We start from the raw sequence: 14,341 nt of genomic DNA on the forward strand, positions 1-14,341 counted from the left end.
CTGTGTGTATTAAGCAATGTTTAAGCGAGACGCACAACTAACGCTCTCTGCGCTGGACAATAGACCGGGTTTGATCTGGTCTATTGAACAATCTTTTATAGTTTCTCAAAATAGCAACGTGCCAGCAATACACCATAACACACCTCCTTTATAGAGCAGAATGGGTGCACATATGAAACATCAAAACGACTCTTGCGCTGAGCTGAAACTAGCAAACAACAATTGCGTCGCGCCTTGTGCCGCATTGCGCCGGGTGTATGATAGGGCCCATAATGCGGCAGGATTTGTATATGACAACATTTTAAAAAAAATATATAGTGCAATGACAGTTTATACAACAAATAATTACATAAAATGTTTATGAATTACAATTACAACAGAATTATAAAGAAATGAGGCAAAATGATTAAAAAGTTCAATACTACAAGTGCAGCAAACTTGTTTTCACCTGTGACAGCTTTAAAAACGATAGTGCAGTAACAATATCATTAAAAAGAATTACATTTGCAATACATGCATGGTATCTAAGGCTGCTTTCACACCTGTGAATCGATTCAGTTGTTCCGAAACAGAGATTTACATTGTTACATTGTTGCTCTTTGCTCTTGGAGTGGTTCGCTTTCACATTGCAAAGTTTCTAATCGGACCAAAAGAGCTAAAACAATTCACGTGCGAGTAAACTCTCCTCACATTGGTCAGAGTGTCAGGGTTTATTTTGCAGCGTCCCGCTCAGCTGTCAGGAGAGGTGGTGGTTTGATGGTGATTGACAGGGTGCGCGCGCGATGTGTCTGAGGAGAGATGCGGTGGGGAGGGGTGAGAAGGGTGCGCAACGTAGCCTATTTAAGGACCGGGAGGGAGACGCGAGATTACCGGGAGATCATCACTCGTTTGCGGGCATCCGGAGTCTCGCGAAACTTCCTGCCATACTCATAATTCTCTCTTCATATAGCCGTATGCCTATTACATATCCATAAAACACTGTGATATAACCGCGCTCATATCGGATTGCTTTCTCACTGTAATCAACCGCTCCAGGGTTCGTTTCAATCGAGCCGAGACCACCTCATTCAAGCGATCTTGGAGCGATTACTTTGGCGCGGAACAGAGCGCAATTACCCTGTTCACATATGCCAAACGAACCGCGCTAACTGGGCAATCGAGACACGTTCCGAAACAAAAGTGTAGGTGTGAAAGCACCCTTACAAAACCTACAAACAAAGTCAAAAATACTGATAACGAGCCAACATCATGAGAAAACTATAGTGCAGTAATAGCTGTGATACAACAAGAATGTCAACAATGTTTTGTAGTTGAGAACAAAATGGTGTTGTACCATATATTGATAAAATAACAGTATATTTTGTTTCATAAAAAGCTATTTTTGGATAAACTAATACTTCTAGACAAAACAAATCCATTATTTCTTTGAGTAAAATAGCACATTTCCTACTTTTACAAGCATTGGTGTTGCGTCCCTCAGCGGGTCTCCAGGGCAGATCATGGTAAAAGTCCTGACAGCGTTCACAGTTCAGACCGATAGTGTTATGATTACACATACAATGACCATGAACCTACAACAAAAGAAGACACAACAATGATAATCCAGAACAAAATACTCTGAAGCACTGTAATTAAAATGATACCTTTTGGAACAGGATGTCTAAAAGCATAGATAACAGTCTTGACCTTGCATTTTTGTCATTCCTAATACAAGTAATGTTTCAAGGTTGTCCACTTTTCACTTACTTTCACTTTTTCTCTTTTTTAAATATTTCCCAAATGATGTTTAACAGAGCAAGGAAATGTTCACAGTATGTCTGATAATATTTTTTCTTCTGGAGAAAGTCTTATTTGTTTTATTTCGGCTAGATTAAAAGCAGTTTTACATTTTTAAACACCATTTAAAGTCAAAATTATTAGCCCCTTTAAGCTAGAAAAAAAAATCATTGTTATACGATAACTCGCCTAATTACCCTAACCTGCCTAGTTAACCTAATTAACCTAGTTAAGCCTTTAAATGCCACTTTAAGCTGTGTAGAAGTGTCTTGAAGAACATCTGGTAAAATATTATTTACTGTCATCATGACAAAAAATAAAAGAAATCAGTTTTTAGAAATTAGTTACTAAAACTATTATGTTTAGAAATGTGTTGAAAAAAACTTCTCTTTGTTGAACAGAAAATAAAAACAAAGGGGCTAATAATTCTGACTTCAACTGTATGAATAAATCATTTTTAATATTTAGTCGTTATTTAATGGTATATTTATTATGCGCTTGTGTGCTTCTCTTCACAAAAAGAACAGCTTTAAACATTCACATGTGATTTCATTTGAAAGTATAAAACTACTTTTTAAACAAAAATAATTCAACCGATTTCTATTTCATTTTTTATTCTGAGTTAAAAACATGCAACAAACTTATTCTAAGCCACCAAATGTGTCATCAGCGAATGAAATATAACATTAGACAACGCTTAACATTAGACATTATTTAGTCCATCCAATGTAAATTGCGGTTGCATACGTGAATGATTTGCACTGTAAAGTGTTGGTATGATTACAAATATATTGATATTTAGTATCAATAACGTCTCGCAGTTTGAAATATGGCAAGAAATCAGCATGTCAGTGCTGTTTTGTCCAATCTCCCTATATTTAAAGTGTGAACCAAAAGCCACATGTATAAGATACCGAAGTCTTTGGGCTCTATTTTGACGGTCCATGCGCAGAGCGCAAAACGCAGGGCGCAAACGCTTTCAGGGCGTGTCAGGACGCGTTTTTGCTAATTTAAGGACGGGAAAATCTGCCTTGCGCCGTGGCGCATGGTCTAACAGGGTTGAGTTTATTTTCTTAATGAGTTATAGGTGTGTTTTGAGAATAAACCAATTAGAGTCTCATCTCCCATTCCCTTTAGGAGCCAGCTGCGTCGCGCCAAGAGCGCATTCGCTATTTACAGGACGCAAAGTAAGTCTAAGTGGAAAAAATGAGCATTTCACAAGCAAACAGTTAACAGTTTTTTTAACAGAAAACAGGTAAACAGAGCATCTAATGCATGAGAATGAGAGATAATGGATCTACTTTCACATTCGCTCTTGGATAGGGAAACCTTTACGCACAGACATCAATTAGCCTATAAATAAATACTTTTTTTGTTAAGTGCAAATATTCGTTTCAAAACTATTTCTAAATTCAGTTCTAATTTCCAGCAAACGAATAAATGAACAATAATAACAAAATGTGCTCAAAAACCTGAGTTATATCCTAAAACACATGCTGTGCCCCATATGGTCTAAAACTTGACAGGTGGGCAAATCTAAGCTTGTTTTTAATAAAACAAATATAAATATGGATATAATAAATAATACTGCTAATAATAATAACATTATACAAAAGCAATCTGTTATGAATGAACTAAAAAAGCCTCCCGAGATGAAGAAGACATAAAAGCAGTGATTTTACATATTTATTTAGGCTAGAAAATAATATGTTTTGTAATATTTTAATCCTTTATATTTCCATTCTATATCTATTCTTATTATATCCTATATATATCCTTAATATTTAATTTTTTTTCATATGTAAAGATATTTGCCTATTGCTCTCTTGTGCGTATTAAGCAGTGTGTAAGCGAGGCGCAACTCTGCGCCAGAGTTTATACTGGGTTAGTTTTGGTCTAATGAAAAATCTATTATGGTTTCTCAAAATAGCAACGTGCCAGCGGTCCACCTCAGAACGCCTTTAGACCAGAACGCCTATGGGCGCACAAATGAGCGCTAATGCATTTGCTATTTAAACAGCGTAGCGCAACGCCTCAAAACGACTCTTGCGCCAAGCTGAAACTACCAAAATACTATTGCACCGCGCCTTGCACCACACTGCGCCAGGTGTATGATAGGGCCCTTTGACTGTACTTGGTAAAGATAGTAAAAATTAGTAATACATTTATTGTTGTATTCATTCATCTTCGTTAATGTAACATTAGTTCAGGTTAATTGCTAATGTTGACAAGTACAACTTTGGATTTTAATAATGCATTAGTAAATGTTGAACTATGATTAATAAACAAAATTAACCAATAACTAATAATAAATACATTAACTAACATTAACTTTAGGATTCTTATTTTAAAGTGTTACCAAGTTTTCTGCTAGTTTTTTCGCCTTTTAGCCAAAAAGCAGTACTCCTTTTTTAGATGTGATGGAGCCTACTTTAAACCAAGGCCCACTCACAAAATTCCTGGCCTTACCACTGCTTTATAAAACAAACAAAAAAACACTTAGAAAAAAAGATGAAGTTGCTCTAAACCCGTCGACAAAATTCATCCTTAAACCAGATGGTAAAAGGAAATGTTTACACTGGATGCATCTGGTTTACATTGAACAATCTCCAGCCTTGGAACATACATGGGGACTGAAAAATGAACTGCGCTGTACCTGGAAACAATCTACAGTCTCTTCAATGCCTTTCAATGAAATGTCTGCACATTTGTGAGACTGTAATCTGAAGGTCATTTCAGCTCACTGCTTTTGTAAAGGTTGCGAAAGAGTGAGACGCATCTCAGTCGAGACGGACTGTAAACAGAGGAAACACTAGACTAAACAGGAACCTCATCCTTTGGTACATTTCATCTTTGGCTTTAAGGAACCCTTGACTTAAAAGCACACAGTGAAACTTCAATTACAAATGGAACAAAACCAAAAAAAGGTTTGTAAACAAGATTCTCTGTGTGCTTTTTCTCAGCGCTGTGATTATTTGCACTGTAAACGATTCAATAATGAAACCATGAGGCGGCCCGCATAGTTTCAAACTAATGTGAAACAGATCCAGACTGAATTAGCAGCAGACTGAGAAAGGGAGTTCAAACGATTTTCCTTCATGACAAATGTAAGTGAGATGTTTTCTTCTAAACAGGGGTTACGAGAGCCGCAAAAAGTCTGAGCATTTAAATGTACACTGTAAAAAATATTTCTTAATGAACTGTTTCAGTATTTTGTGATCTACCATTTATTTACGGTGGTGAATTGCATTGTGGGGCCTTGATCTCTGCTCTGTCGACTTTTGATGTTGACAATTCAACTCTACAGTCTGAAGGCTGATTTATACTTCCGCGTCAAACGCACGCTTATGCTACGGCGTTGACGCATAGCCCTACGCCATGGCCGTTGGCATCGCTGACGTGCACCTCTAAAGCCTGATTTATACTTCTGCGTCAGGTGACCGGCGTAACCCAGGGCACATGCAACGCGCGTGGCTGTGCATTTATACTTCTGCGCGCTGTCTCTGTCAGTCTGCATTAACACTTCCGAAACGCTAGTGGGCAGTGAGGTGTAAATGTTCCTCTGTGTCGAGTTTCTTCGCTGCTGTTTTGTTTTCCTGAACACTTCCTGGATGTACAAGTGGCTCAAACTCGCTCATTTTGAGGCAGGAACCGGCGGACGTGCAACAACTTTAACTATGAGGTAAACACAAAACAAAACTTTCCATCCGGAGCTCCTTCACGGTACTTTACACTTGTAAACAATCGCTCGCGCCATTCACGCGGCTCTCGGTCCCGCCCAGACTCGTCATCGCTAACAAGCCGAACAATCACAGAGCTTACGCTACGCGTCGTTGCGACGTGTAGTTACATTTTTTGAGAGGTGCACGTCAGCCACGGCCACGGCGAAGGGCTATGCGTCAGCGCCGTAGCATACGCCGGTGTTTGACGCAGAAGTATAAATCAGCCTTAAAAAATGTAACAACACGTCGCAACGACGCATAGCGCAAGCTCTGTGATTGGTCGGCTTGGTAGCGCTGACGAGTCTGGGCAGGACTGAGAGCCGCGCAAGCCCGATTGAGCGATTGTTTACAAGTGCGGAGTCCCGTGAAGGAGCTCCGGATGGAAAGTTTTGTTTTGTGTTTACCTCATAGTTAAAGTTGTTGCACGTCTACAGGTTCTGCCTCAAAATTAGCGAGTTTGAGCCACTTGTACATCCCAGAAGCGTTCAGAAAGAACAAAACAGCAGCGAAGAAACTTGACACAGACATTTTAAAACCTCAGTGCCAACTAGCATTTTGAAAGTGTTAATGCAGACCAACAGAGACAGCGCGCAGAAGTATAAATGCACAGCTACCTGCGTTGCATGCGCCGTTAGTTACGCGGGTTACTTGAAATAATCTAATGTATAAGAAATAATATAGAGAGAAATAAGTCTGTAAAATAAGGTATGGCAGGTTATTACAAAGTTTGTATAGTGTAATATACAACACCAACCCAGACAATATATCACATGAGAGTCATTTCAGATTTTTTTGGCAAATGCATTTGTTTAAAGAGCCATTTGGGGATATTATGAACCATCACATGTTGAGCAAGTCCATGTATTAAGGATAATTTATAGATTTTTTTTTCTTTTCGCCATCAACACTCATGAATGTTGTTTGAATTTACGTGCGCAAGGTTACCATAGAAATGTCAGTTGCATGCCCTTTATTGGTGCCGCGATTCAAGTTAATTGAAGCCACACATGTGCATTGGATATTTTTACAGTATGGCATAAATCAACGATTACTCCTTTTACTGGGTCATAAATTAACAATTAATTATTTTTCTATAAAGGTTTGAACTTTGAGAGTGTTTAAATGAGAGAGAAAAGTGTGAAAATGTTAACGCCTGTCTGAGAAAAGTGTATAAAGTGTGTAGTGAAGGGCTTTGAAGCCTTAAAACATCTATAATAAATGTAAAAAATTAACTACTCTGTGGATTTCACCTATTGTAGGCAATTTTTTAGAACGTAACTACCGCAAATAACGAGAGAACACTGATTATCAGTTATCGGCTTTTTTTATTGGTTATTTTTACGTCTAAATTTCCACATCAATACATCCTTACAGAAAACTCCGACCCAAACAAATTCTGAAAACGTAGTCCCGCAGACGTTTCTAGAGACCACAATTTATGTAGCCGAAGGTACGTATGGCTGCATTTCATTTTTTTAATCAAACACTACAGGGCAGTGTGACGCCGTTCCTTTTCGCGCTCGCCGGCTCACTGCTTAGCTCCGTATGGAGGGCTTTCCCGCCACAACCAATTTGTTCAGTTAGCTCGTCGTTAACGCCGGCGGAGTTGGGAAGCAGAGGGGACCTAACCACGACCGGGTTGAGTCCGGGGAAGAGCGGTTCCAGAAATCAGCTAAGACAAAAACAGAATCCATAAAATAAAGTGAACACGTAAATAACAGGGTGAAAATATGGTGAAATCCGAAAACGTGGTAAAAATCAGACGAGGGCTTTCCTTTTTCTAGACGGCTTTTGTAAATATTTGCTTGGGTTTAGGGAAGCAAGCGGGCAGGCGGGTCAATCTGTAAAACTGGTTGGGTTTAGGGAAGGAGGAAGAAGGTGAGTCGGCCGATTGGCCGGTCGCCCAGTCAATCATTTAGTCAGTGGGACAGACGGTCACTCGACAGCAGCCTCCGGTGGGTTTACGCAAGAACATCGCCGGGACGTTCAAGATGCGAAAAAGCGCACACAGCAGATTCGCAAAAATAAAACTGCACAAATACACACCTCCAAGGACGTATTTCGCGGTCTCCAGAAACGTCCACGGGACTACGTTTTCAGAATGAGACTGTGTTGCAAAACTCACCATGCCCTCCACTGCCTCTCCAGTTCCATCGACAGGGGCGCATTCAGATGCGTGACCATAGCAAAAGCAGTTTCCTCTGACCACCATGTCGTAAATAGCATAGTAATACTTCTCCTTGATCTCTATACGTGAGTCCAGCAGGTTGTCGCCGAGAGTGTGCAGTTTAGTGAACTTCACCCTCAGATTAGTGATCTTCAACATGTCTAGAGAATATGCAAAAGTGAGAAGTTAGTAATACAAACATTTGGCAGGTCTGTTTTGCCCAACGTATGCTTATATAAATAAATATACTTTTATTATTTTTTGCGTGTTTGATCATCAATACAGTACTCACACAGCCTGATTTTCCTAGTCTTGTACAATATTACAATTGGTTTTGCACAAATTATTTAATTACACTGATTTCATTTCAGGCGACGCAGTGGCGCAGTAGGTAGTGCTGTCGCCTCACAGCGAGAAGGTTGCTGGTTCAAGCCTCAGCTGGGTTATTTGGCAAAAATATAATAAACATTCAGAACATCACACAGTGTCTGCAGAAGCTGTTTTTGGAGGAGACAAGCAGACATCACTGTGTATCATTGTGTTTGCCCTGGCCTAATTCCGCGCATGTCAACAGGGTACGAAACGTGACACACACAAACATACACGGACAAACGTTATGAAACCGATAGTTTGTTGTACAGTTTGCGGTTCACTACCGTTATTTAATACGATTGCATTCACATCAGAAGTGAACCGTACCAGAGTTCGCATGGACCGTACCCCAGACCACCTCTTTCAGGATGACTTGAGTACGGTTCACATGTTCAGAAGACACGTTTACACTAGCTAAACGTACCGTACTATGACGTCAAATGAACCCAGGTGTGGAATTTGAATTTCGACTAGTCAAAAATCCAATTCAAGATATCTACAACTGTAATTCGAATATTAGTAAATTAATTAGAGATATCTTCAAATATATTTGTAAATATCTCTAAATATGACGAATTAAAGATATCTACAAATGTATTATGACTAGTAAAAACTCAGTTAGATATATCTTTAATTACAATTGTTACTAGTCAAAATTCATTTGGAGATATCTCTAATTATAATTGTGACTAGTCGAAATTCATTTAGAGATATCTGCAAATATTTTTCAATGGAAGTCAATGGAGGAATATGACTAGTCATAATATATTTGCAGATATCTCCAATCTGATTTCGTACTAGTACAATTGTAATTGCAGATATCTCTAATTGTCATTCTGAGTAGTCGAATTATAATTTTGACTAGTCAAAATATAATTAGAGATATCTCTAAATATATTTATGGAGTCAGAACAAAGATTTAAATGCTAAAAAGGCTTGCCATAGAGAGCGCTTCTCACTGAACAGCGCAGCAGCAATGACGTAAGCGTGCCGAGGCCCGATATGGTTTGAGTGCTTGCCGTCGGGGGAGACGGGAGGGGGGACAAGCGTGCTTTGGCTAGGTTCGAGGCAACTGTACCTAGTGTGAGTACGGCCTTAGACTACTTTTTGATATAACTTGGATTTTATTATTTATATATCCTAAATTTCAGAAATGAATGTACATGAACCTATAGCCATGGAAAAAAGAAATTTGTAAAACGAGTATATTATTAATAATTTACTGCCATTGGGTTTTGTAATCCCGCAATCAAAAAAAAAAAAAAAAAAAAACAGTAATGTAATTTGATTCTAAGTAGGGCTGGGTGACATGGCAAAAAAATGATCATGATAATGTTTTCCATATCAGTCAATATTGATAATTATCACGATAAATGTCAAATCTTTATATCTGTCAGTTTGATAGGATTTTCAGCATGCCAATCGCTTTGTCCAGCTGATTTATCACATTTTGTGACCTGTTTTAGCTGTCTGACAATATGAATAAAAAAATAATAAACAAAAGAACCATCTTAATCATTATTCAGCATTTGCTGTTTAAGTTTTCAACAATCAAAGACGTTATCCTACAAGTTCATTCATTCATTCATTCATTTTCTTGTTGGCTTAGTCCCTTTATTAATCCGGGGTCGCCACAGCGGAATGAACCGCCAACTTATCCAGCAAGTTTTTACACAGCGGATGCCCTTCTAGCCGCAACCCATCTCTGGGAAACATCCACACACACATTCACACACTCACTCATACACTACGGACAATTTAGCCTACCCAATTCACCTGTACCGTATGTCTTTGGACTGTGGGGGAAACCGGAGCACCCGAAGGAAACCCACGTGAAGGCAGGGAGAACATGCAAACTCCACACAGAAACGCAAACTGAGCCAAGATTCGAACCAGCAACCCAGCGACCTTCTTGCTGTGAGGTGATAGCACTACCTGCTGCGCCACTGCCTCGCCCTATCCTACAAGTTATTGTATAGTATTGTTCACCTTCATAAAAAAATGAAAACAAATTTGGAACAAGTAAAAAGTGAGTTAAAGGTGACAGAATTTTCAGTTTTGGATGAACTCTCCTTTTAATGTATGGTAAATTTAGGGTGAAATATCCTTTATTTTATTTAGGGATGGTAGCGATTACTTGATCTATTGATTATCAATAACCTTTTAAACAATTGAACTTATCGATGACTGATTAAGCATGCATATTTAAAGGTTAAGTAATGCTTTGTGCTGTGAGGCACGTCCACATATTACACAATCAAGTGTGTGCAGTTTACCTTTTCTAATTCCAAGTATTTTTAAATGAAATATTTTCCTCTGATTTATAATACAGAAAAAAAATGTGTGTTGATGAGGAGATAAAAAAGCCACAACTCTGTTGTGCATGTATGCTAATGTGCAGATACAACATGAGAAATTAACATTAAAATGATTTCAAAGAAAATGCGATTGCTTTTTTAATGCCTTTACTTTGAATTCTGGGGCTGTAGGGATCCTCAATCCTGAAGGCAGGATCCAAAACCCTAAAAATGACCTTCAGAAACAAAAGAAACAACAAGTCAACAAAACAAATCCAGTATTAAAGAAAGAATTCACTAGAAGGGCAGTAAATTTCCAGTTGCTCACCTCGCCCTCAGTTGAGGGTTCGATGTCAGAGTAGCGAGTATCACATATAACATCGTCAACTTTGGTCATTGGCCCATGAGAGACAGAAGGGAAGGAGGACTCACAGTCATAAGCAAAGTAACGGTAAACTTGCCAAGTGTTCCCGAAGTCTGCCGAACGCTCGATCACCATTGCAGCCGGTCGGAACGTCTGTGATAGAGGACATAAATAAGGCAATATTACTTCCAATATTGACCATAATCATGTTTTACCAGGATTGCCCCTCACACAACACTTTTACTCATTATTTCACTTTGAATTTTAATTGTATTGAAACTGACATACCAAGATCTCATAACACTAAATACTGACAAAATGTTCATTCAATTATCATTTTCTTTTCGGCTTAATCCCTTTATTAATCTAGGGTCGCCACAGCGGAATGAATCACCTATTTATCCAGCATATATTTTACGCAGCAGATGCTCTTCAAGCTGCAACCCATCTCTGGGAAACATCCATTCACACTCATACACTACTGACAATTTAGCCTACCCAATTCACCTGTACCACATGTCTTTTGACTGTGGAGGAAACCGGAACACCCGGGAAAAACCCAAGCGAATGCAGGGAAGGCAAAATATGACATTTTTAATTAGGTTTTTAATAGAGATACAGCAATATGAAAAAAAAAAAGACTAATTTTATTATTTATGTTACAAACGGACAACATTTAAAATATTTTTGTAATCAAAAGATGAAATGCTAAAAAAAAATAGTAATAATAATTAAATGCTGAAATGTAGTTGAGGGATCTCAACATTAAACTATATTGCTAATGTTTACTTTACAATTAGCTAAGGAATATTACATTTACTACTAATATAGTAGTAACAGTGCATATTATAATATAATAAATCAAATTATATTTTGAACTACATTTTATTTTTATTCTTTACTGTAATTTTAGCAGTGTTTTCTGTTTGTCATTTGTACTTTATTCAAATAAAAAATATTTTATAAAAAAATTTCATTTTACTTTTAAAGTATATAAAGTGTATTATTTATTGTATGAATTATTAGCCCCCCTGACTTATTAGCCCCCCTGTTTATTTTTTATTCAATTTCTGTTTAAAAGAAAGCAGATCTTTTCAACACATTACTTAACATAATAGTTTTAATAACTCATTTCTAATAACCGATTTAATTTATCTTTGTCATGATGACAGTAAATAATATTAAACTAGATATTTTTCAGGACACTTCTGTGCAGCTTAAAGTGACATTCAAAGGCTTGACTAGGTTAATTAGGTTAGCTAGGCAGGTTAGGTTAATTAGGCAATCATTGGATAATGATGGTTTGTTCTGTGGACTATCGAAAAAAATATATATAGCTTAAAGAGGCTTATTACTTTGACCATAATAAGGTGTTAAAAAAATTTAAAAAATGCTTTTATTGTGGCTGAAATAAAACAAATCAGACTTTCTCTAGAAGAAAAATTATTATCAGACTTACTGTGAAAATATCCTTGCTCTGCTAAACATCATTTAGGAAATATTTATAAAAGAAATACAATTCAAAGGGGGGCTAATAATTCTGACTTCATATATATATATATATATATATATATATATATATATATATATATATATATATATATATATATATATATATATATATATATATATATATTTATATATATATATATTAGTTTGACAAACTTTAGTCTTTTAATATATAAGTTAAGATGTAATATCAAACATGCAATAGATTCAGGGCTGCATTGTGTTACTGTGGGTAGCACGTTTGCCCCACAGAAAGAAGGTCGCTGTTTCGAGCCTTGGTTTCACCCACAAGTCCAAAAACGTAGTATAGATGAATTGGGTAGGCAAAATTTTCCGTAGTGTATAAGTGTGTATAGATGTTTCCCAGTGATGGGTTGCAGCTGGATAGGCATCTGCTGCCTAAAAAATATCCTGGATAAGTTGGCGATTCATTCCACTGTGGTGACCCCAGATTAATAAAGGGACTAAGCCGAAAAAAACAAATGAATGAATGCCTGTTAAAATCTGTAAGGACTTAAACCATCCTGACAATTATCTATTCACTTTGCTTCCATCTAGAAAACGTTTCCATAGCTTGATGGCAAAAACTGAGAGACTTAGGAGGAGTTTCTTTCCCCAGGCCATAAGGCTGCTAAATTCTAACCCGGTGTTACACATTACGTGATTTTTTCGTATTTATCATTGTAGTAGTCATATTTATAAGTACATCATATTGCTGCTATTCTTATTACCTTGTATAATTTTTTGCACATCTTTTTTTTGCACACTTTTTTTTCTTCTTTTTCCTTAATATTTAATTTTTGATTATCTATACTATCTCTGGAGCGGACCTGACCTACATTTCACTGCTGGTCATACTTTGTATAACTATGTATGTGACAAATAAAACTTGACTTGACAATAGACTCAACAGACTTATTGGAAAAATGTCCCCAGAGATACATTTCTGAGAATCGAGAAATGTGTGCCTCGAGATACATGATGCCTCTAAATTTACGAGAAATAGAACATATAAGAAAATGTGCACCTGTAATATATTTGAGATTCTCAAACTCAAAAGTGTACACAGTGACCTCTAAAAGGATTGCAAAAACTACTGCTAGAAAGCGTAGTCCAGGGTACATATTTCTCAGTTCTCAAAACTGTACCCCTGGGCACATATCTCCAATACGCCTGTGGTTAGTAATTGCTAAATGTACTATATTACTGAAGTACTCTATCAATCTCAGATTTAATTAGTACTTGTGTTGGACCAATTCAATTATTATACAAATATAGCCTTCTCCAAATGACCGCTATTGTTCTGTTGCCGCAGCTCATTAACTATGCACTTTCTGATGTCTTTCAATTGCACTGCTAAAGTGAGATCATGCTGAAATGTAATCTTTATCCGAAGCATTCCAGCCGTCTCAGTCGACTACACAGCTGGGTTTATCCAGACCTCCCACAGCTCCCACACACTGAGCAACACTTCCCCTCCTTCAGGCCTAAATCCACATCAACCCCCCTTCATTCCCACATTCCCACATAACGATCTGCAATCTCACCTCAGGCCCGGGACAAGGCGACACCTTCCCCCTCCAAACACACACATACACACACACACACACACAGGAGTCCCCGAAGCACTCACTTTAAAGGTCATGATGAGGTGGGTGAAGTGGAACTCAGCCTCCAGGTCCAGCTGGATCGTGACGTTTTCCAGGCCTGAGAGGGAAAAAAGACATCACACTTGTCAATGCAAAGACATTTGTTCACTGCCAAACTGTTCTTACAGATATTTTCAAGAGTTCACACTTAGTTATTGCTCGATAAAATTTGTCCCAGGAGAGAACCCCGAACTCGGTGGTACTTGAGCCCAGGGCTCCTACCTGGTCATGTAGCATGAAAGTCAGGTAGTTCTGGGGAGCTCCCCCTAGTAAAAGACAAAAGGGGAGATGGGGGATTTTTCAAAACGGAGATAAGGAAGGTTGGACGAATCGATTTATTTATTGGAGGCTAGAATTCATCTTATTGGTCTCAAAATAATATCTGATTGGACTTGCAATGATTATTCATGCGAGACCAGCTGCAATCAATCATCTCACATGCTCCTCTCAATATCAGTTTATAAAACTTTTATTGGCAGCTCCAG

At 37.8% G+C, this 14,341-nt stretch overlaps 1 protein-coding gene and 1 long non-coding RNA gene across 2 annotated transcripts in view; one reads left to right on the forward strand and one right to left on the reverse strand.

Moving 5' to 3' along the window:
• Positions 1 to 14,341, reverse strand: part of lamb1a (laminin, beta 1a) — a 90,487-nt gene that overhangs the window by 64,397 nt on the left and 11,749 nt on the right. Inside the window, 5 exon segments of the mRNA NM_173275.1 lie at positions 1,451 to 1,571; positions 7,624 to 7,826; positions 10,507 to 10,570; positions 10,663 to 10,851; positions 13,841 to 13,914. Coding sequence (NP_775382.1) covers positions 1,451 to 1,571; positions 7,624 to 7,826; positions 10,507 to 10,570; positions 10,663 to 10,851; positions 13,841 to 13,914 — 651 coding nt within the window.
• Positions 1 to 14,341, forward strand: part of LOC141381014 (uncharacterized) — a 77,924-nt gene that overhangs the window by 25,038 nt on the left and 38,545 nt on the right. The gene's annotated exons all lie outside the window — the stretch shown is intronic.

Source organism: Danio rerio, chromosome 25, assembly GCF_049306965.1.
Source record: "Danio rerio strain Tuebingen ecotype United States chromosome 25, GRCz12tu, whole genome shotgun sequence".
Lineage (NCBI taxonomy): Eukaryota > Metazoa > Chordata > Actinopteri > Cypriniformes > Danionidae > Danio > Danio rerio.